At 41.2% G+C, this 20,847-nt stretch overlaps 1 protein-coding gene across 14 annotated transcripts in view; it reads left to right on the top strand.

Moving 5' to 3' along the window:
• The window catches only part of cacna1aa (calcium channel, voltage-dependent, P/Q type, alpha 1A subunit, a), an 82,069-nt gene that overhangs the window by 46,211 nt on the left and 15,011 nt on the right, over positions 1-20,847 (top strand). For 9 of the 14 annotated variants that reach the window (XM_051386749.1, XM_051386746.1, XM_051386745.1 and 6 more), the window contains 16 exons: positions 3,951-4,050; positions 4,362-4,522; positions 4,643-4,783; positions 4,873-5,074; positions 5,185-5,349; positions 5,828-5,938; positions 7,712-7,795; positions 11,238-11,354; positions 11,547-11,612; positions 11,929-12,026; positions 12,210-12,360; positions 12,651-12,778; positions 14,179-14,275; positions 18,844-18,958; positions 19,534-19,641; positions 20,681-20,784. In XM_051386749.1, the coding sequence (XP_051242709.1) occupies positions 3,951-4,050; positions 4,362-4,522; positions 4,643-4,783; positions 4,873-5,074; positions 5,185-5,349; positions 5,828-5,938; positions 7,712-7,795; positions 11,238-11,354; positions 11,547-11,612; positions 11,929-12,026; positions 12,210-12,360; positions 12,651-12,778; positions 14,179-14,275; positions 18,844-18,958; positions 19,534-19,641; positions 20,681-20,784 (1,948 nt within the window). Of the gene's footprint in view, positions 1-3,950; positions 4,051-4,361; positions 4,523-4,642; positions 4,784-4,872; positions 5,075-5,184; positions 5,350-5,827; positions 5,939-7,711; positions 7,796-11,237; positions 11,355-11,546; positions 11,613-11,928; positions 12,027-12,209; positions 12,361-12,650; positions 12,779-14,178; positions 14,276-15,254; positions 15,352-18,843; positions 18,959-19,533; positions 19,642-20,680; positions 20,785-20,847 lie in introns of all 14 variants that reach the window. The other 5 variants (XM_051386751.1, XM_051386739.1, XM_051386744.1 and 2 more) reach the window with 3 other exon arrangements.

Raw genomic sequence — 20,847 nt, 5'->3', positions numbered from 1 at the left:
GGATTCTTACAATCTCCCCACCATGTATTTAGGGGGAAAAAAACAATGGTTACCTGCTTCTACACTGTAGTTTGTGGCCAGCAGAATCATTAACTTGAAGCTCATGTTGTACATTTTTGAGGAAGTCTTGTTGTACAATGGTAAATTAAGATTATTTTCAGAAGATGAATTAGTATCTCTGCCACTTCCTTGGTGGAGTTCTCCATTGATGAATTTTGTAGCATCAATGAAGAATATAAAAAACATTTTTTCTAAGGGACCTGTTCTGAGTCCTGTTTCAATATGATCTCACATTGTATAAGTTTTGTAGTTTATCTGTGGGACTTTGAGTACACACTTTCAATGAAGATTTGGTGCTTTAACAAACAAGCAAACCTGTGACATTTGGATGTGTCTTTGGCTGAGGCGAAATGTCAGCAATATAGTACGGTCTTGAGGAGGACACAAATTATTTTAAAAAGTACAAAGCAAATATAAATGATTTTATACCTACTACTGCTTTGCACAGTGGTACAATGGGACTGATTGCAGGCCAGCATAAAGATGATAAATTGCTTGTCTATATATGAACTTGGCAGGTGCTCCAGGGTTCTAGTGGTGGTGCCCCATCTATAAGACTGGCTTTTGCCCCGTCTTTTTCTCTGAATCATTTTTATTTGTGCGTTTTTCCACTAACACTCCTCCCTGTAATTTCTAGTTGTGTATGTGGTACACATAGACCTGTCTGTGTTTCTGTTTGTGTTTATATATCTATGTATCTGTGTGCTGCTGTCTTCAACTTTGTGTCCTCTAACCTCTTTGTGTTACATATTTATATGTGAGTCAATTTTATATGTGTCTCTATTTCCTCTCTCTATGACTAAGTCTACACTTACCAGGGAAATGTTAACAATGAACTAATAAATAGATGTACGCTGTTAAAATTGCTGGGCAAAATGAATAATGAAAGCAAGCATAATGAAACGTAATCACAAATTTAAAAGAATCAAAGAGCATACAAAAACGGCACAGCAGCTAAACAGTTAATATGAGTAATAAATGAGTACCAGAGAGAGAAACCCGTAATTATACAGGCATGTCTGGTACAAACTGTATGTTAACATAAAGACAAACTCACATAACAATCAATTAAGCCAGTTGAACCAATTACGTCTGATTTAGCTACGATAGGGGTTAACGACACTAATGGCTGATGGGGAGATCCGAACCAGTCAGAACAGACTCGCTCACATCTAGATAGCACGTTAATTCAATTGGTGGAAATCAAACAGCACTCCAGAAAGGCTCAGCAGTCTCATTGGAGATGTTTATCGCTCCTTTAATCCAATTAGTCTGGTCTGAGGGCTGCTGGTGTCTTGGACCACTTTTCCCGCCGTCTTGCACATTTCTGCAGCCGGCCTCAGATTTTTCGCCCAGACAGGCTGCCGACGCAGAGACACTTGCATGATATCAGCTGGAGTTGGGTTAGCTTAGAGGGATATCTTTACATTTTGAGATTTTATTTTCACCAGGCTATGTTTGTTCCAGTAGGCGTTTTTAAATTAGTTCATATGTGGGCACGTTGATCCTCATTAATAGTGAGTTAAGCACTGATGTACAGTGTAACTCATGAGGTTTTAAGCTCACAGTTCATCTAGTGCTAATTTACAGATTTAAAAAGTTGGATTTGGAAGATTTTGGTGGAATTAGAGTATGATGTAATTAAATTATAAATAAATTAAAAACTTAAATGTCAGAGATGAAGTACTTTGGTTCCCGCTTTCAGTCTAGATCTTGAGTGTGTGTTTATGTGCATGTGTGTGTTAGATTTAGCAATATGGATGGGAGGGTTGATCTGATAAAAAAAGTAGGCTTTGTGTTCTCTTTTTCTCTCTTTATCTCTCTTTATCTCTCATATGGATGTTTTCCCTCGAAATACCGCCTTTCTCTATGTCCCATTCTGTTTCTTTCTCCCACCCTTTGTCTTTTTGTCTATTTCTCCCTTTGTCTCGCTGTCTCTCACCCCTTTCTCATCTCTCCGTTTGGACCACCAACAGCGGCGGCGGGTAAAGTTCTCTCTCTTGTTCCTCCTCATTTTCTCCTTCTGCACTCTCGGCGCCTGTTCTTCTGATCACACACCTCTGTCCTTTTCATCCATCCCTCATCACAGCTGACTTCTGTACTTGTCTGTTCTTCCCCTTTTTCCATTGTTCACCATGGAACAGCTCTGACTCAAACACAACTAAACCTCAAGTTCAGGTTTTCCAGTGAATCACCCACATAACAGTCAATATTTTGTCCTAATTGCAGGTTAATCACAGAAAATATTTAGTACAGTAAATGTGAACCTAAATCTCCATAAGTCCGCATAAGGTATCTTTGGGGAAACTTTCAACCATACACACAAGTGTAACAAAAATAAAAAAGCAATGCTGTAGAGTGTTTCACGCACATACACACACTAATACACATGTGTGCACACGCAAAGTCTACACACACAGAACCACCAGAAGTCTACCATCTGGTATAACAGCTGTAAGACACAGGCAGCTGCACACACAGTTGCCTTTTCCCTAAGGATCACTGTGAGTGACCTTTGACCTTAATCTCTTCACCCTAATCTTCATACCGGATATGTGAGAAATTCAGAAAAATCCGGACATGATGTTGAAAACTACAGTCTTCATTCAGTGATTTTACAAAGTAACCCCTTTTGCATAAGTTAACTCCTGTAATGTTTCTTTAGAATCTCATTAGATATTTACTGAAGTTTGGTACTAAAGTACCTAGTCTGCTTGTTAACTGGCAGGCTCACTTATTTCTTAAATAAAATTTTTAGCTTTGTGAAGAGTGTTCAGACTGACTGAAACAAAAGTTTTTTCCCTTCTTCCTCACACATGTACCTAGAAAACCAAAGTGACAGAAAAAAGAGGTTTGGCTCAGCATTTCAATCAAGAAATGCTCGCTAAAATATCTGTGTCTTTGCCAAAATGGCCTACAAGACAAGATTCCATGCTGTTCGAACAATGCTGTGAAACCAGCTTACCCTAGTCGTAGTTTAGAGTTTATAGAAATTAGCTGGTTGAGTCATCAAAAGAGAGAGTTTGGCTTTTCATTTAAGCTTTATACACATTGTGACACTACCAAATTGTGACTTATGTTTCAACGTTTAAAGAGTTACTTTTATCTATCTTTAACTTTACAATGTGGAGCATTTCTAAGCCGTCATTATGTTAACAGGAGAGCATTTCACTGTAAGTTAGAAGTCTAATAAGGATTCATATAGTCAGCTGCTAAAAAAAATATGGAGTTATGTCTCACTGAGACCACGACTAAACTCTCTCTGCAAATGCCTCTGTGTAGAATAGAGTTCTCCCTTTCTCAAACTGCTGCTAAAAGAAGGAATATTGCAGCATGGAAAGCAAGGTTTCAATGCAGCATGAAAATATTTCACCATTAGCTGGGCATGTGCAAGCCAAGGCTTTAGCTGACCTTTTAAAGCATTGAAATACATTGCAAAGTATTACACAAGTGTAGCTACTAGATAGCATACTGACAGGAATGACATCAGTTATTCCCGTAGCATGTCCTGTAGTTGTAAAATACCACCTAACTCTAGCATGTAGCTACAATGCTAACCTCACACTTAGAAATAAGGCTAAAGCGTAATATGATAGCAATGCTGCATGTGTTGCTATGTATTTAATCCAGACGCAGTTACTCATTTTGAGTTAACTCGGACACAAATACCATCAAGGAATGGCTGCCCACTGCCATTTTGGATTCGAGAAGACTAAGCCTATCATGTCCACCTGAACCTGCTGACTTTTTTTATTTGTGTGTGTGTGTGTGTGTGTGTGTGTGTGTGTGTGTGTGTGTGTGTGTGTGTGTGTGTGTGTGTTTGTGTTTACACGTGTGTGTATGTGTGTATCTGTTTCTGTATGTCGGCGTGCATGTGTGTACACGTACAGGGGGAGCAGTAAAGGAAAAGACATCAGCACAATCAAGTCTCTGAGGGTACTGAGAGTGTTACGACCTCTGAAGACTATTAAACGTCTTCCTAAACTTAAGGTATGTTTACATTGAAATAGTTTGACCTCAGATTAGAGTTACCCTTACTTTTCTGGAAGCATGGGGTCTAATCTAATCAAAGGTTTACCATCAGTTTTTATTCATTGCATTTATATCAATTTACACTGAAAATAACATAGATACTGTATCTTAGACATTTTAAAGTGTCTGGTCTGCTACCAGTCAGCAGTACAAATTGCATTTGATACCACAATTCAAGATCAAACTACACAAATAGTTTCAATCCAATGTATTTATTTCATACAATAACCAAGTACTCTTCCTCCGGTGTTCTCTTTCTCGATCCTCAGGCTGTGTTTGACTGTGTGGTGAACTCACTGAAGAATGTCCTCAACATCCTGATTGTCTACTTACTCTTCATGTTCATCTTTGCTGTGGTGGCTGTGCAGCTCTTCAAGGGACGTTTCTTTTACTGCACTGATGAATCCAAAGAGTTTGAGCGCGACTGCAGGTTAGAACATTTCCCAACTGTTCTGGTCACCTTCTTAATATTGAATATGAGTATCGACTTAGAAACGACTCAGAAAAATATTTATGTGTTGTGCTGATAATGTGATATGTTGTATTTCAGGGGCGAATATCTGGTGTATGAACGCGATAACGAAGTGAAGGCGCAGAAGCGGGAGTGGAAGAAGTACGATTTCCACTACGACAACGTGGCTTGGGCCCTCCTCACCCTCTTCACCGTGTCTACCGGAGAGGGGTGGCCGCAGTGAGTACACATGTACATGCACAGTCACATGCAGCACACATGCTTTCTGACAACCTATAACCCTACCCGTTCGCCCTCTTCCTCTGCAGGGTGCTGAAGCATTCAGTGGATGCGACTTATGAGAACCAGGGCCCGAGCCCGGGGTACCGGATGGAGATGTCCATCTTTTACGTGGTGTACTTCGTGGTCTTCCCCTTCTTCTTCGTCAACATCTTCGTAGCTCTGATCATCATCACCTTCCAGGAGCAAGGGGACAAGATGATGGAGGACTATAGTTTAGAAAAGAACGAGGTGAAGAAGGATTAAGGGAGTGAAGGAGGGTGGAGATAAAAAGTCTTGGGCTGGTGACCAGAAGGCAGGATGAAGGAACGCTGTAACTAACTAGGTTTGTTTTTTTGCAGAGAGCTTGTATAGACTTTGCCATCAACGCCAGGCCCCTGACACGACACATGCCTCAGAACAAGCTGAGCTTCCAATACCGAATGTGGGAGTTTGTGGTGTCGCCGCCATTTGAGTATACTATAATGGCAATGATCGCGCTCAACACGGTTGTGCTGATGATGAAGGTAAAAGTCTACATGCTACAGACAGTGCAGACAGTTACATAAACACACATCAACAAAACAGCATTAACTACTAACTGCCGAGGTTTACATCTTTCACTCTTTGTATCTCTTGCTGTCTCCCCCTCAGTTACAAAATATAAACACTCATTTGGTTTAACTTATTCAGATTTTGCCTTGTACACTATTTCCTCCGATAAAGCCTTTTAATGAATGTGTCTGACTCTCCATTGGGTGAGCTGAACTGTCTGTCACTTTATATGTCTTCATACTACCCCTACTTTCTGTCCCTGGCGGTGTATGTGTATGTGTGTGTGTGTGTGTGTGTGTGTGTGTGTGTGTGTGTGTGTGTGTTTGTGCCTGTATGTGTGTCTACATTAATACACACTTATCTATGTGTATGGAAATCCATTCGTACACTGGTTTGTTGGTATGAATGTCTACGCTGCCTGTGTGTGTGTGTGTGTGTGTTTGTTCATAGTATGACGGAGCTTCTGGCACCTATGAAGCTGTGTTAGCCAACCTGAACATAGTGTTTACCTCCCTCTTCTCCATGGAGTGTGTACTCAAGATCATCGCCTTTGGAGTTCTGGTGAGTATATGTTTGTGTGGGTTTGTGTGTGGTAAGGCTGTACTGCTCTGCTGTATCATTGTAGAAAGTGTTGAAAATCAGTCAATATTACATGGTATCACTGTATCAACATATATTTTTAAGGGCTAGCATGCAGTGTATAACAGTTGAGACAATAAAGATATCCTCTGACAGGCAAAATGCAGAGCTAAAGCCTGAGATTTACTCAGCACAAAGGCTTAACAAGAAAAATATTCAACAACACCTAAAATTCAGTGTAGATACCTGTACCCTGCCTGTTTTTGGGGGGATTATAATAGTCTTAAGAAAAAGTACTTAAATCTACATGAAGCAATTCTTGGTAAAGACTGTAAAACTCAATATGCCTGCACGCCTGATAACCAAGACAATAAAGGAGGCTAAGTTGTATAACACAATGGATTTGACAAATTAAATGCCACTCTGTGTCATGTCATGGAGCATGTCTTCACAGCAGCACCGTCCATCATTTTCTTACACTGGGACACATTGTCTGACATGCATTATTGTGGTGAAATAATGAGCTGTTATAGGTAAAAAGATGCAAAGAAATGGGAAACTGCCTTAAGTCAGCAGTAAAGTGTGCAGTCATCGGAGCTGCAGAGGAATGGAAGGGAGGCGGACAAGAGAAAAAAACGGATAGAAGAGATAGTTTAGGGATGAATGTTGGGAGGAGATACAGGACAGAGCAGCGATGGTAATACAGTAATTAGAAGAACAAGAGTGAATGACAGATAGGCGGTAAAAGAGGGAAGCAGAGATTACAGAGGGGGGTGTAGATTAAGCAGGATAGGATTTGAGTCTGGGAAAGTGCACTCAAACACACACTGAACATGGACAATCGCACACAAACAACACCAGGCCTCGGAGACAGACGTCTGTGTGTGTTTGTCAAGGTGGTTTATTTTAATAGCCGCCTCCCTTGCGCTCTTTCTTTCCTTCCACTTGTCTAATGCACAGTTTGGCTGCAGGCAGTGTGTAGGAGAGCAAAAACGAAGCAGACCTCGATCTCTCTGTCCCTCTTGTTCAAGTCGCTCTGCTTTTGAAGTGAAAATTAAAACGTCCGTAATCATGTATATTGCCGAGAAATGTGTTTGCACAGATGTATGGCTGGAGTTAATTAATGACACATAAGAGAGGGATGTGATAGCCTTTTTATGAGAAACCAGCAGGAATTGAACATGACTTTCTGTGGGTTTGGTTTATGATGTGCAGCGATATACAGTATGTGATGTTTTCTGGCTGCTGTAATGTTCTGATGCAGTACAAGTTGTCCCTGGCTTGTCTGATGGCATCCGTCCAACATGCCGTCACTGATGGTCCATTTGTCTTATCTAATTTCTTTCTTGTTCCTGTCGGACACTGACATGTATTTTCTTTTCCGCTTTCTTGTTCTCTTTCTCTTTCTGTCCTGCTCTTTCTTCCTCTCGTTGTCTCACTCTTTACCTCCCATTCTCTTTCTGCATTTTGTACTTTTCATATTACTTAAATTCTGCATTTTCCTTATTATTTTAATGTGGTCTGTCTATGCTCCACCTCCTTACACCACCCATTTCTCTGCCAATATTTTACCTGTTTTTTGTTTTTTTCTGTCTCTCCCTACCACATCAATGTTCTACTTTGTTCTGTCTCATTCTCCTCACATGTTACCTCATCACCCTCACACATTTCTTATTTCTACCTCATACTCCCTCCATCTTCTCTATCCCTTTGTTCCACCTCTCTCTTCTGTCTCTTTTCTTCTTTTGTTTACAGAATTATTTCAAAGATGCCTGGAATATTTTTGACTGTGTGACAGTTCTGGGCAGCATCACTGATATCCTGGTTACAGAGCTTGGGGTAAGTAGCAGACTGTAGATGTGTATGTTTAAAAGATCTGCACTGAGGAGTCAAAACTGTCAACAGAAAGACATGATATTGTATTTGCAGTGTTTGTTGAGGAAGTATGACTATTTGCTAGGTAAGCTTCAGCATGTGTCTATGGGCTTGTACATCTGTCACATAGCCTAAAAGACATACAGTAGACAAGACAAGGAGTTAGGGGAGAGCATGAGTTAGAGGCCACTGTCGAGTCTCGCAGTGCTCAGTCATGCATGAACATCTCTTGGAAGTCTTATATAATTGTCCCAGTTGGTGGAACGTGGAGAGACCAGACTCCAGCTTGCCAGCACTGAGCCACCGACAGCAAGGCAGGAAGTATGCTGACGCTCTGTAGTCAGCCAGTGCACAGCTTCTGCAAGCAACTTAGTAGCCAATCAAATTATCAGATTGCATCTCAGGTGGCCAATAGAGACTTTGCAGTTGCATCAGACATCCTTAAGTAACTACAGCTGAAGTCTTGAAGGTCAATTAGACATCTGACTGTGTCAATAATTAAATCAACTGTACTTAAAGGAATATCTGAAAAAGAAAACATGTGGGTCCATTCTTTAACATCATAGCTAAAAGTGATCGGTCTGATTAACTAGACTCTGTGTCCAGGGTTACATTATTTCTACACAGCACATTAAATTGCATTGAACCAGTTATAGTAAGATGGGCAGGTAGTTTGGTTAGCTAGCTAAGCAACAACGTGACAAGTCACACAGTTACATGGCTTGGTGGGATTATGTTTTTTTTAATGTAGTGACACCCATCATCACTTACAAACATCCTTAGGGCATTTAGAGTGTTATGCTAATGATTGTCACCTGAAAGCAAATTGAAACACAAAGTAAGAACCAGTCAAAAAACAAGGGGTGGTAAGGTAGCATAGGGCAATGAAACTATTGATATGTGCGCAAGTGTGTGTGTTTAAGAGCATATATGGGGGCAGTGTCATCTTGGAAAAAATTATTTTATTTAGAAATTATTCTAAAGGTGTTTTCAGACAGAACATGAAGCGATTTTTAGATTGCATACCTGAGGCTTTATAAATCTACTTTACAAATGTATAAATGAGAAGGAAAATGAGACACACGCTTGATAGCTTAAAACTAACGTTGCAACAATTAGTACATTGGCTGTTTGGAGCAAATAACCTGCGAGAATAACGAAAGGTGAAAATTGGCTTCGTGTTCAGTCTGAACATACTAAAAGAGTTGCCTTAAAGTGTCTAACCCCTGCAGAATTACAGGTAGACCTGGTAGGAATAGAATACATACACTGTATTTAAGAGATGTATCAACTTCTTGGATAGCTTTGATCCAAAGAAGTTCAGAAGGGCAAGGGATACCAATGATTCAAGCTCTCTCAAGATTTACATGAATGCTCCAGTCAGATTATTGTAAATATTTCACTGATTGGTTGGTCTTCATATTGGTATGCAGTAATGTTTATTTATTTAAAATCTATATATATTTTTCGAAAAATCCCCTGATGTCTTGATCCTTGGTATCCCTAATATATGAGTGTACAAAATGTGCAGACAGATACCTGCTGCTGTACTAACTTGTCTCTGTATTGACTGTCGATTTCCTTCTTGTTTTTATCTTTTTACATGCTTTCTTTAAATCGTCCACAAACTTAACGACGATCTACTGTAATCTACTTCGCCCCACCCCCTTCTCCCCCCAACACCTACTACTTCCTGCGATTTCGTCCAATCAAAATGCACTATGAATCCTCTGTGTCCACCCATGACAACCGGCTTGGTCAATATCTCTGGTTGTTCTACAAACCAACCAAAAATCCAAAAATTTGCCGCTATAAACCATATGTCTGCAACATCCACATGTAGATGGTTTGTAATTTTTTGGAGATCTTATTTTACTGCATCTGTTTTTAACTGCAATGTGCATGTTTTGCTTGACTCCCCACAACCCAAAACCCTCAACTGAGTTCTAAATTTGTTTAAAAAAAAAAAAAATCTTTTGTTGCCAAGTTTACTAACCTCTCTACCAGCCACTGTCCATTTCATACAGCCATAAATCCTACCTATACTGTACATCCTTTACTGAGAACTAGTGTTCGGTTTGTAAAGGATAGGATTATGTAATACTGGAATAGATAGCTACATCTATCCATTGAGATTAGCCGTTCATTGTTCAGTGTGCACATACACAGACACACACCCACACATATGACAGTGACTGGGAGAGTGTTTCCAGTAACAACAGGGTAAATCAAAAGCTTTGCCCCTGGCAGAGAGAACAAGTGATGCATGCTGCCCCTTGCATGTCTTTGGCAGGAACCCTTTATTTTCACAACACACACACACACACACACACACACACACACACACACACACACACACACACACACACACACAAACAGAGCAATGTAATACATGCTATATTGTGGATGGATCCTGCATGTGCCTGCTGCCAGTCCCTTTTGAGCACTTAGTCTCACTTCAGTTGCACTTAGGCTGCAGTCTTTTGTTCTTTACTGTGGTACGTGGTTGAAGAACTCTGTATTACCAATTTCACATTAAATTGATAAGAATAATGTGTAATTTTTGAAAATAAAACAAATAAATATGAATGAGCTTTCTATTCAAAATTAATTTATATTGCCACAGACAAAACATATATGAACTTGAAGATTTGACGATATAATGACCTTAGTTGGTCCTTCAACCACCTCTTGCTCTTTTTTGGCTGTGACGTCACTACAGAATGTCACATGACTTTGGCAGCCAATCCTATTGGATGGTGCATCAGCTGCCATTAGCTTTGCTTGTTTGCCTTGTATTAGTGCACATCTGCATGCTGTGGGCTTGCTTCATATTAAAATATTGCATATTTTGCCTTGAGAGAATTAGTGCATTTGGTTGTCTTTCCAAGGAAACGTCCTGACATCCCTGCACTTTAACTATTCACCATTCCTACCACATTTACTACTTTGTAACCCAATTGGATGAAACTAGTTAGATTTGGATGATTTCCTTTCCCCTGTGTTGTTTGGTTTGGTTTTGTCTAACTTAATGGATATGGAAAGCTTGTTGGAGCCTTGCTGATTTGAGTTTGGTTTGCTTTGACTTGTTTGGCTCCTGATTCTTTTTTTTGTATTAAGTTTGAATCTCCTTCAGTTTGAGTTTGACTGTTTTTTCTCTAATTTTTTTTCTGTTCTGTCTAAGGAAAGATGTTTGCACGCTTTGCACTAAAACTAACTACTCTTTCCTTTTATTCCAACCCCAAATCCTTCTTTCTACCTTTCCTTTCGCCTGCTCTTCACTTCCCCCTCTTCAACTTTCAATCCTAACCCTTTCTACACCTCCTCCTCCCTTTCTCTCTCTCTCTCTTTGTTTCTCTTTCTCTTTCTGTCTCCCTTTCTCTACGTTGTTGTGGCTATACTGTAGAATAATTTCATCAACCTAAGTTTCCTGAGGCTGTTCAGGGCAGCTCGTCTCATCAAGCTGCTGAGGCAGGGAGAAACCATCCGTATCTTGCTCTGGACCTTCGTTCAGTCCTTCAAGGTTTACACCCAATTATACAGCATAGCACACACACCAAAATCATATGCATTCATATTTGCCGGTTTTACAAAAAACCTATCCAATATTGTGTTTATATACATAGACAATGCCTAGATGCATTGTCATATAGCATGCTCCGTGCATTCATATGTGTCCAACCTAATACCAAACGATTATTGTGTCTCTCCTCAGGCACTGCCTTATGTCTGCCTCCTCATTGCCATGCTGTTCTTCATTTATGCCATCATTGGGATGCAGGTGGGTGAGAGCCTCAATCATAAAAATTGCTATAGTGCTTTTGGGATAGATTAAATATTTTTGATAGAACAATGATGTGGAGGAGGAGGTGGAGGTAGAGAAGGAGAATGAGGATGATGATAATATTCATAAGGATCTGGTGCATAACAGGTGGTGGAGGAGGAGGAGGATGTTTATAGAAGTGGTGACTGCGGCATGTGTGCAGTAAAGTGTGAAAATCTCAGGCCCTGCTTTAGTGGCAAGGAAGGCCAGAAAGGTCACTGATGAGCAACTGTAGCCTGGTATTCAGTGTTAACAATGCGATTGTATTTAACAGCTGTTTGGGAATATTGCTATTGAAGAAGACGGAGAGAGTGCCATCACCCAGCACAACAACTTCAGGACCTTCATACAGGCTCTCATGCTTCTCTTCAGGTGCTTATGAACGTGTGTGTGTGTGTGTGTGTGTGTGTGTGTGTGTGTGTGTGTGTGTGTGTGGAGAATCTATCTATATGTACAGTGTTTGCTTTATATGTAAATTGAAAATATTCTAACCTGTTACAGTTTTAGCAGACTCGATATTCGTCAAAAATTGAGCAAAGCTTTTGTGTGTTTTAGGAGTGCAACTGGAGAGGCTTGGCATGAGATCATGCTGGCATGTCTGGGGGGTAAGGAGTGCGACCCCCTGTCAGGGAATACAGACCCAGAGTGTGGCAGCCAGTTTGCCTACCTCTACTTCGTCTCCTTCATCTTCTTCTGTTCATTCTTGGTGAGTACATACTACATAATCCAACATGCTCATCTGCAGCTTGTTATTTCAATTTGCCATCTTCTAGCAAGGTATTCCAAATCCCAAGACCTCATTCATTTTGTCTTTAACTTCTTTCGCTGCTTTTTTGGTTTCTCAGATTGTTTTGCAGTTCTTAGCTATAGCTTGGGAAAAAACTGAGCTTAAACTTAACATGCAGTTTCATTAAAACACAGTTGTTTGTCAGATCAGAGGTTTAGCTTTTATACCTATGTGTATGTGTGTTTATTTTCATGTGTGTATGTGTGTAGATGCTGAATCTGTTTGTAGCCGTCATCATGGACAACTTTGAATACTTGACTAGAGATTCATCCATACTGGGACCTCATCACCTGGATGAGTATGTCAGGATATGGGCCGAGTATGATCCTGCTGCCTGGTGAGTGGTAACGTGCACGCACTCAGGTGCACATGCACATACTAGCACATAACGCTAATTGGGCAGGCTTTGACACTGACGTGATGTGACTTATATGAAAAAGTTATAGCCATAAACATATCACATTTCTGGTTGTGTTTGCACCAGTAGTGCACATAAAACCACAAAGACATTACTTAAGACATGTATATTCATGCAATGGAATCAGTAACTTCTTAACAATACAGTAACTGTGTTTTTTATTGTGTAAAACAGTCAAATGATGTAGAAAAAATACAAACCACAAGTGCCAACCGGTTAATAGCGAAAGAGCTGCAAGGGGGCTGTAACGGATCTGAGTATAACCTCATCAGGCATCTGGTTATCTCTCTCACACCGTACAACCTCCCTCCTGTTCCTCCTCTTTTTGCAGACTGCCCTGAAATACCTCCCACCCCTTCCTAGCCCTTTTCCCTCTCCTGGAATCTGCATACTGATAAAAAAAAACTTAATGTGGCAACGTCTACTATCCAAAGAAAGCTGCCTTGTCCAACTCTGTAGTCTAAATGTAGACATGCTACGTTTCATGTATCTGTATTCCAGTGCCTGTGTGTTGCCCTCTTGCTGTCCTGTAGACTGCACTTATACTTAGAGTGCTCTAAACAGGGAAAGTAGGAAAGGAAATGAAAGAGAAATAAGAGAATAGAAGGCATGATAAAATTTACAGGAAAGCTAGATAAAAGATTGAAATATGGGCGAAAATGGTGAATGGAAAAATGAAAGAGCGATTTAAATAGTTGATTAGAGGTTATGAAATGTTATCATTTTTCATAATATTCAACAAAGTTATTGCTGCTCCAGTTACCGTTGCTGAATATTGTGAGTAAATTCCCTCTCCTGAAACTAACATTTTCAACCACACCTCACTGAGTAGGACTTGGAACCCACTGCACAGGAAGCGGAAGACAGGGAACAAAGACACATGGTTGACATTAAACACATATTTAAGAGGGAGGGGATCGGCGCACCACAAGCAGCTATTAAGCATTTAACTGTTTACCAAGCAGATGCTTTTCTACTCAATTCCTTAATTACACACATCCAGCCAGGGGTTGGACTGGAGAGAGGAAGGAAAGGGCTGTTGAGCTAAGAACAAGGAGTAAGAGAAAGAAAAAGGAGGCATTCAGTGAGTGTGTATGTAGGTGCATTCAGGTGTAGATGTGTCTGTCACATACTGTAAACATATTGTAAAGTATTTTCAGATACTGTGTACTTGTCAACTTGTGCTCTTCCTCCCAATGTTCTCTCTTCTTTCTGGATCTGTGTGTGTGTGTGTGTGTGTGTGTGTGTGTGTGTGTGTGTGTGTGTGTTTTCCTGTGTGTATGCGTGTGTTTCTTAACTCCCCTGTATTCTTCTTGCAGCGGGCGCATTCATTATAAGGACATGTACAGTTTATTACGAGTTATCGACCCGCCTCTCGGCTTAGGCAAGAAATGCCCCCATAGGGTGGCCTGCAAGGTTTGACTTCCATTCAAACAAAATCTCTCAACCACACTTGCTAGCCACAGCATCCAGGAATGGAGTGAATGCCGCTTTATATATTTTTTTTCTTCTTCATTTCAATTTTACAAATTCTTTTCCACCATTATCGACTTGCATTCTGAACTGCTCAGAGAATGTGCGGGACAATGCAGACACCCAGAGAAGCATGTGAAGTGCACTAAGTGAAATGGGGGAAAAAAACCCAATCCACATTAAGAAGTTTTACCACATTGTAAAATCTTTTTTTTTTGTTTTTTCCTTTTCTGAATATTCTTTTCTTTTGCTTGCTGTGGAGCCATGGCTATAATGTAGCAAGCTACGGTTGCCCACTGTAGTGTTGCATTGTTCTTGGTTTTTGGGGGTTGGGGGAAAGACAGAAACTGCATTGACACCCCTTCCTCTTCCTCCCCTCTCTCCTCGTCCGAGCAGGAGCAGCTTGGTGCCTGCTGGCAAGCTCTGCCCTGCTCTTGTGCAAACACACACGACCACATACATATACAGTTTATATATATATATATATATATCTATACATTTGTCCTGCTTGCTCAGAATTGTCTTCTGATTCTACTAAGGAACATTTACTTCGCAAATTCCAATCCTAATCTTCCTCCTGTTGTCTCCCTTCCCTGTGTCATTTACTCCCTCTCTTTTTTGACATGACTGTTAGAGAGTACTGTAGCTCATAGAGAAGCCACACAGCCACAGTCTCTCCAAATAAGCCCAATAACCTTGTCTTACTGTTGTTTTGTTCTTTTACTTTCTTTTGGTGTTTTTTTCTTTCTTTCTCCCCCTTTTCTCTCTCGATCTCTGACAATCCTCCTCTCTCTTTTCAACTCCATCCTCTAATCAATCTCTCTCCCACTGCATCTTTTTTCTCCCACTTCCTCCCCCTCTCCATCTCTCCCCTTTTTTTGTGCTTTTGTTAACGGGGTGGTGGCACTGGCTGATGTTGCAGTGGCAGGATCAGTTGCAGGGAAATGTATGACATGCTGAGGCACATGTGTCCTCCACTAGGCCTCGGGAAGAGGTGTCCGGCACGGGTGGCCTACAAGGTCAGAAAGGACCCCATCTTCAACCGAGTCTCCTGTGGGTGGGCGGGGGTGGGGTTGGAGGGGGGGCAAGGAGGGGAGGGGCCAGGGATTTAAGCGCTCAACGTGATGTAAACTTTAGTGTCGTCGTTTCTTTGGTTCTTTGTTTCTTTTCGTGGAAAGTGGGGGTGGGCTGGTCGGTGTTGTGGCGTTGTGTGGTGGTGTGGGATTGGCGGGTGGAGGTAGCAAGACAATTAGGGTGAAGGGGTTTAGGCGGGTGTGTATCCACAGGAGGGGACGAAGAGAGTGACCTTCTCAGCTCGTTTGCGCCGTGTATGATGGACACACAAGCTCAATAACACAAACATGCAAAAGGCACGCACATTATAATCAATAATGCCATTTTATTCTTCTAGTAAAGTGATGGTTGTAGGTGTATACACGATTGCAATTACTTAAACATCCAAGTATAAAAAAAAACATTAAAGATATTCCTTAATTAGGCAAACATTTGACACATATACACTGCTAAACACACACACACACACACTCTTACACAGAAACATGCGTGTGCAGCAGGGCTTGGAAGGTCCGCTAGACTTACGTCCTCTGACTCGTTCCGTCCTGTGGATGGGGCAAACACATACGCATACACACGCACACATGCACACAAACACACAACAGAATTATGTAATATCAATCCTCACATAGATATTATCTGTTATTTCTAATGGTAGAGAGAGCAGAAGGGCTTGTGTCAGTGATGTGTTTTCCTCAGAGAGCCTTTGGTTGCCATACAGAAGCAGTTCTTTTTCCGTTACCCTTCATGTAGCAGCTCCAAGCCCCCAAGCAGCCTTTCCTATCTGCAAGTCCAATCTTCTCTTTGTCCTTTGGTTCTGTCGTCAATGCAGTTCTATTCTGTTTCCAGCCCCCCTCATCTCTGCATATTGCTCCCCTCCCCACACATACACACTCCCTCACCTGCCTTCTGCATGACTGATAACCACCACCACCACCAACAACCCCATGCACAAACCCCTTGTCTGTCGTATAATCGGCACAGACACAATTAATCTTACACAAATTGTTATCAGAATAGAAATATACAGAATGATAACAACAAATTTACCTTCTCATGAAATACCATTGGCAGATCACTGTGAGCCTCAGGGGGCAGCCGGCCAAACAGCCTGTAGGCACAGGAGATCACTCCATCGCTAACCATTGCTTTAACCAACCCTCCCTCCTCCTTCTATGGCAGACCTGGGGTCAAATGATACTGATAATGTAAACCATTTACAGTTCCACATGGATGGAGCTCAAATATGAGTGCATTTTGTAATGTGTCAAATAGATTGTCAGTCAAGGAAGGTATACCAAACTAATTTTCATAGCCTAGTTTTGACCTATAAAGAAATCTTTGATCTCCTCTTGATTAGACTAATAAGAAAAAAAATCTATGTTGACTAAATGTATTATTTGACCCTGGTATTATACCTCTACCTCTTTCTCTTTCTCAGTGAGTGAACATGTTTTTATTCTTTCTATTTATTCTACTCTTTGATTTACTCTTTCTCTCTTCACTCTCTACTCTTCTTTTGGGTTTTACCCTCAAACATTTTTTCCTAAAAGCCTCCTCCCTGAACTAAAAGATGGACGCTCAGTCCTCCTGCCGAACAACCTGACATGCTTCACATTCATGGTTTTGGCAAATCCTCCCTGACATCTTAATCTGCCCCTTGATAATTATTACTGGGACAGTTTTTCCCAGAAGGTCGCCATCTCTGTGTTTATCCCTTACCTCCCCTACCACTTTCCCTAAGCTCCATTGCCAATGAAAGAAATCCTGACCTTTGACCTTCCAACCAGTCCACAGAACAATGAACCACCTAGCTCCACTGCTTTTAACCTTTGATCTTGTCTGTCTGGACGAGAGACAGCAGAGCCTTCAGGCAGGACCGCTTTCTTACAGCCACAGCCAACTAAGTGTGGTGATGTTACTTTTCTATTTTTCCTTTGCATCGTTTGTCTTTTGTTTGTCTACTTTTGGTCCGTTCTTTTCTTTTCATGGTCCAGCTCAAGACCAGTTAACATATGGATTCATATTTCTCTATCATCTCTTTTCCTTAAGCTTTCCCTTTCAACTCTCATTATATCTATATTCTGGCAGAAGTAATATTAAAATATAAATAAATTTTTTCCACCTCATCGTTTCCTACATATACCTGGATTATGTTCACCTGAATAATCATGTAGCATCTTAGCACCAAAACAACACTTCCATGGTTGCCATTTTTTTTCTTCTTTTTTCTTTTTCCACAGAATGCTGCTCTCTCTCACCTATTAACCCCTCTAAGTCTGTGCCCATTTGTCACACATTAGACATCAGATAATTAGCGATAGAGCTAGTCGCTCTATCATTTCAGCCTAGCCCCATTGTCTATAGATTTTCTTATTCTGCCCAATAACAGCCACATTAAGACAACTCAACAAACTCATTTTAATGTCGCCAACAGAGGATGCTTTCTGTGTAAGGCTGCGCAGCTGCTTGTCCTGTGAGGCATATTGCGTGTGCATTGCATGCCGCATGGGGGTGGGATGTGCAAGAAGGGTTTGTGGGAATTAAAAAAAAAAAGTTTTGATGAATGGAGAGGCATTTAATCAGGATGTGGGGGGGGGGGGGGGCATGATATGCTGCATGTCTGGGTTGTCGCCGTCTTCTGTCACCAAACACACATGAACGTCACACTGTCATCTGTGAGTTGGTGTGTGTGTGTGTGTGTGTGTTAACTGTCTGTTTCAATTATAAACCAACAAGACCTATAAAGGATCAAACCAATAAATGAAAACCAAAGTGTTCCCCTTCCTTAGATTGGTCCCTTGGTTGTTTTTGGTTTATTGGTTTATCATCTGGTCTATGTTGTTTTCACTGTGAACCTCCAAACCCCTAGTGGGAGCTCTGGATAACAGTGGCTGCTCCTCAGCCTGTGTTTGTTTATTGAAGGCTCAAGACTGCCAGTTTAACCAACCTGTGAGGTCTTTTCGATGTAACAAACAATAGATAAATCAATATACAATATAAGATGCAAGTTACAATACTGTGTTACAATAAATAACTTTAGCATTATAAAATAAATTAATAGTTAAGTTGAGGGACAAATCTGAAAAAGTGTCTTCATTTAATGCCTTTGCACTCACAGGTTCTTTCATATCACATAACAGGTTAAAATATGTTAATCCTTAGAAATTAATTTTACATCTGAAAATCAAGTATGCCTGATTTCACACTGTCGACATTGTAGCTCAGATGGACAGGGTCAGAGCCTGCTACAAATGTTATGCACAGCTCCTTCAACCTCTTTTACCCAAACCCCTCCCTTTTTCCTCGCTCCCCCTCCCCTTCCTACCAATTCAAACCCCCCCAACCCCACCCCCGCCACCTGGAGGTTCCACATACATGCCACCGCACTTACTTCCCAGTTATCTCACTGCTCGTCCTGATTGGCCCTCCCACAGAGACTGCTCCGTATGGATCTGCCTGTGGCTGATGACAACACAGTCCACTTCAACTCCACTCTCATGGCCTTAATCCGCACGGCACTGGACATCAAGATCGCCAAGGGTGCGGAAGGTTTGGAATCTCTCTTACCTCCTTTGATCCGATTTTCACATATTTTCTTCTCCTTTTTCTCATTTCCCCCTTAGTGCAGTGCTGTCTGCTATTACTGTGCTGAACCCAGAAACCTTCAGCTCTCCCTGATGCTTCTCCTACTGTTGCTTAAGTACAGTGTGCTCTCTATGGAAGTAGATCCTGTGTGTAGCGTGTGAAGCTGAAGGTTGAGATCCTGTGGAATCGAGGTTTTGTCACTTCAGCTTAAAAACTCAATTGCCTGTGTACAGTTTTTCGTGCAGTTATGATTTGATCCCAGCTATTATCCTGACCCTTCTAATAACATGACTTTTCTTCTGTTTGTCCTTGTTTTCATGTTTGTATGTCCTCTATTATACCTTTTTGTATCAATCTGAATGGGTGTGAATGGTTTGTGTCCACTTGTGTGTATGAGTAAACCCTTTCTTATGCACATTTCTGCGTGTGCACTTTGGTGTGTCTGAATTTTTGCGTGTCCATGTTCTTGGACATGCATCTCTATATGTGCGTGTGTATCTGTATGGCTGTGCATGCGTGTGTTTGTTGAATCTGCCTAGGTGGTGTTGACAAGCACCAGATGGACGCGGAGCTGAGGAAAGAGATGATGGCAATCTGGCCCAATCTCTCACAGAAGACTCTGGATTTGCTGGTTACACCGCACAAGTGTAAGTTGCAGAGTGTGGGTGCAGGCGCAGCAATGTGGCTTGGATGCAGCCACCCTGTGCCGCCCAGTGCTCCAACATTGTTTCTCTTCACGCCACCTGAAGGACCGCTTCTCTCAGCCAGTCTCTCTCACTGCTGCACCCTCTGATACAGTTGGCACCTTACTCCACACATCCACATACATCAAATATATGAAGACATAGTTACATGAACATGAAGAAAAAACAAATAGAGGCTCTGACAAGGCACAGGCCACGTAGTAGATGCAAAACAACTACACACACACACACACACACACAAAACTCAAACCAGAATAGACCCACCACCAGTCACAGACCCCAACACTTCTCCACCTCTCTGTGCCTGAGATCAGAGGGTGCCTCACTATAGATCAATCCTCTATAGACGTCTTTTCACTTCAGGGGCTGTCAGCTGCATACACTAGATGGCTGGCTGTGCTTGATTTAAAAAAAAAAAAAAAAAATACTGTATATTCTGAGTGTTAATAAACTGAGAACACATGCACAGGTGCTTATGCACTAGTTGCATAATACAGTAGTTGCTTTAGATTGTGAAGTGCATGAGATTTGCTATCAAAATAACTAGGAGCTGAAATGTATTATGTATTTAACATTACATTTGCAATCAAAGTGCAGTCAGATATTACAGATTTTATTCCATGTATTTTGTGTTATTATTTAATGACTTGGTTAAATTTGTGTTGATTATTGCGATCACACGATTGCAGAGGAGCGGCTGAATTTGTTTGTGAGATGCTTTGATTTCAAGATTTTACCTGTGACAAATATTAATGCGATATAAATATAACGGTATATAAGTAAGTAATTAAGTAAAATACAGTTTAAAAAAAAATAATCAATCCGTCTGTGAAAAGACTATTTGCTAAGTGTTCATATGTGTGTGAGTGTCCCAAGTGTGTTTCAATGTTTGTGTGCATGCCTCACCCCTTTCTGCCATTCCTCGCGCTCAGGGTCCATTCCAAAAGGTCTAATCTCGCAGGGTAACTTGTCATTCTCTCAGCAGCTACAGACCTGACAGTGGGGAAAATTTACGCTGCCATGATGATCATGGAGTACTACCGGCAGAGCAAGATCAAGCGCTCGCAGGCTCTTCGTGATGAGCAGGTACTGGTGTCTCAAGGAAAAAAAAAACCTCTTTCTGCATCCGACCCTTTTAAAGTTAAAGGC

Source organism: Dicentrarchus labrax, unplaced genomic scaffold, assembly GCF_905237075.1.
Source record: "Dicentrarchus labrax unplaced genomic scaffold, dlabrax2021, whole genome shotgun sequence".
Taxonomy (NCBI): Eukaryota; Metazoa; Chordata; class Actinopteri; family Moronidae; genus Dicentrarchus; species Dicentrarchus labrax.
The sequence above is the reverse complement of the archived record's forward strand: the minus strand, read 5'-3'. Positions and strand labels throughout refer to the sequence as shown.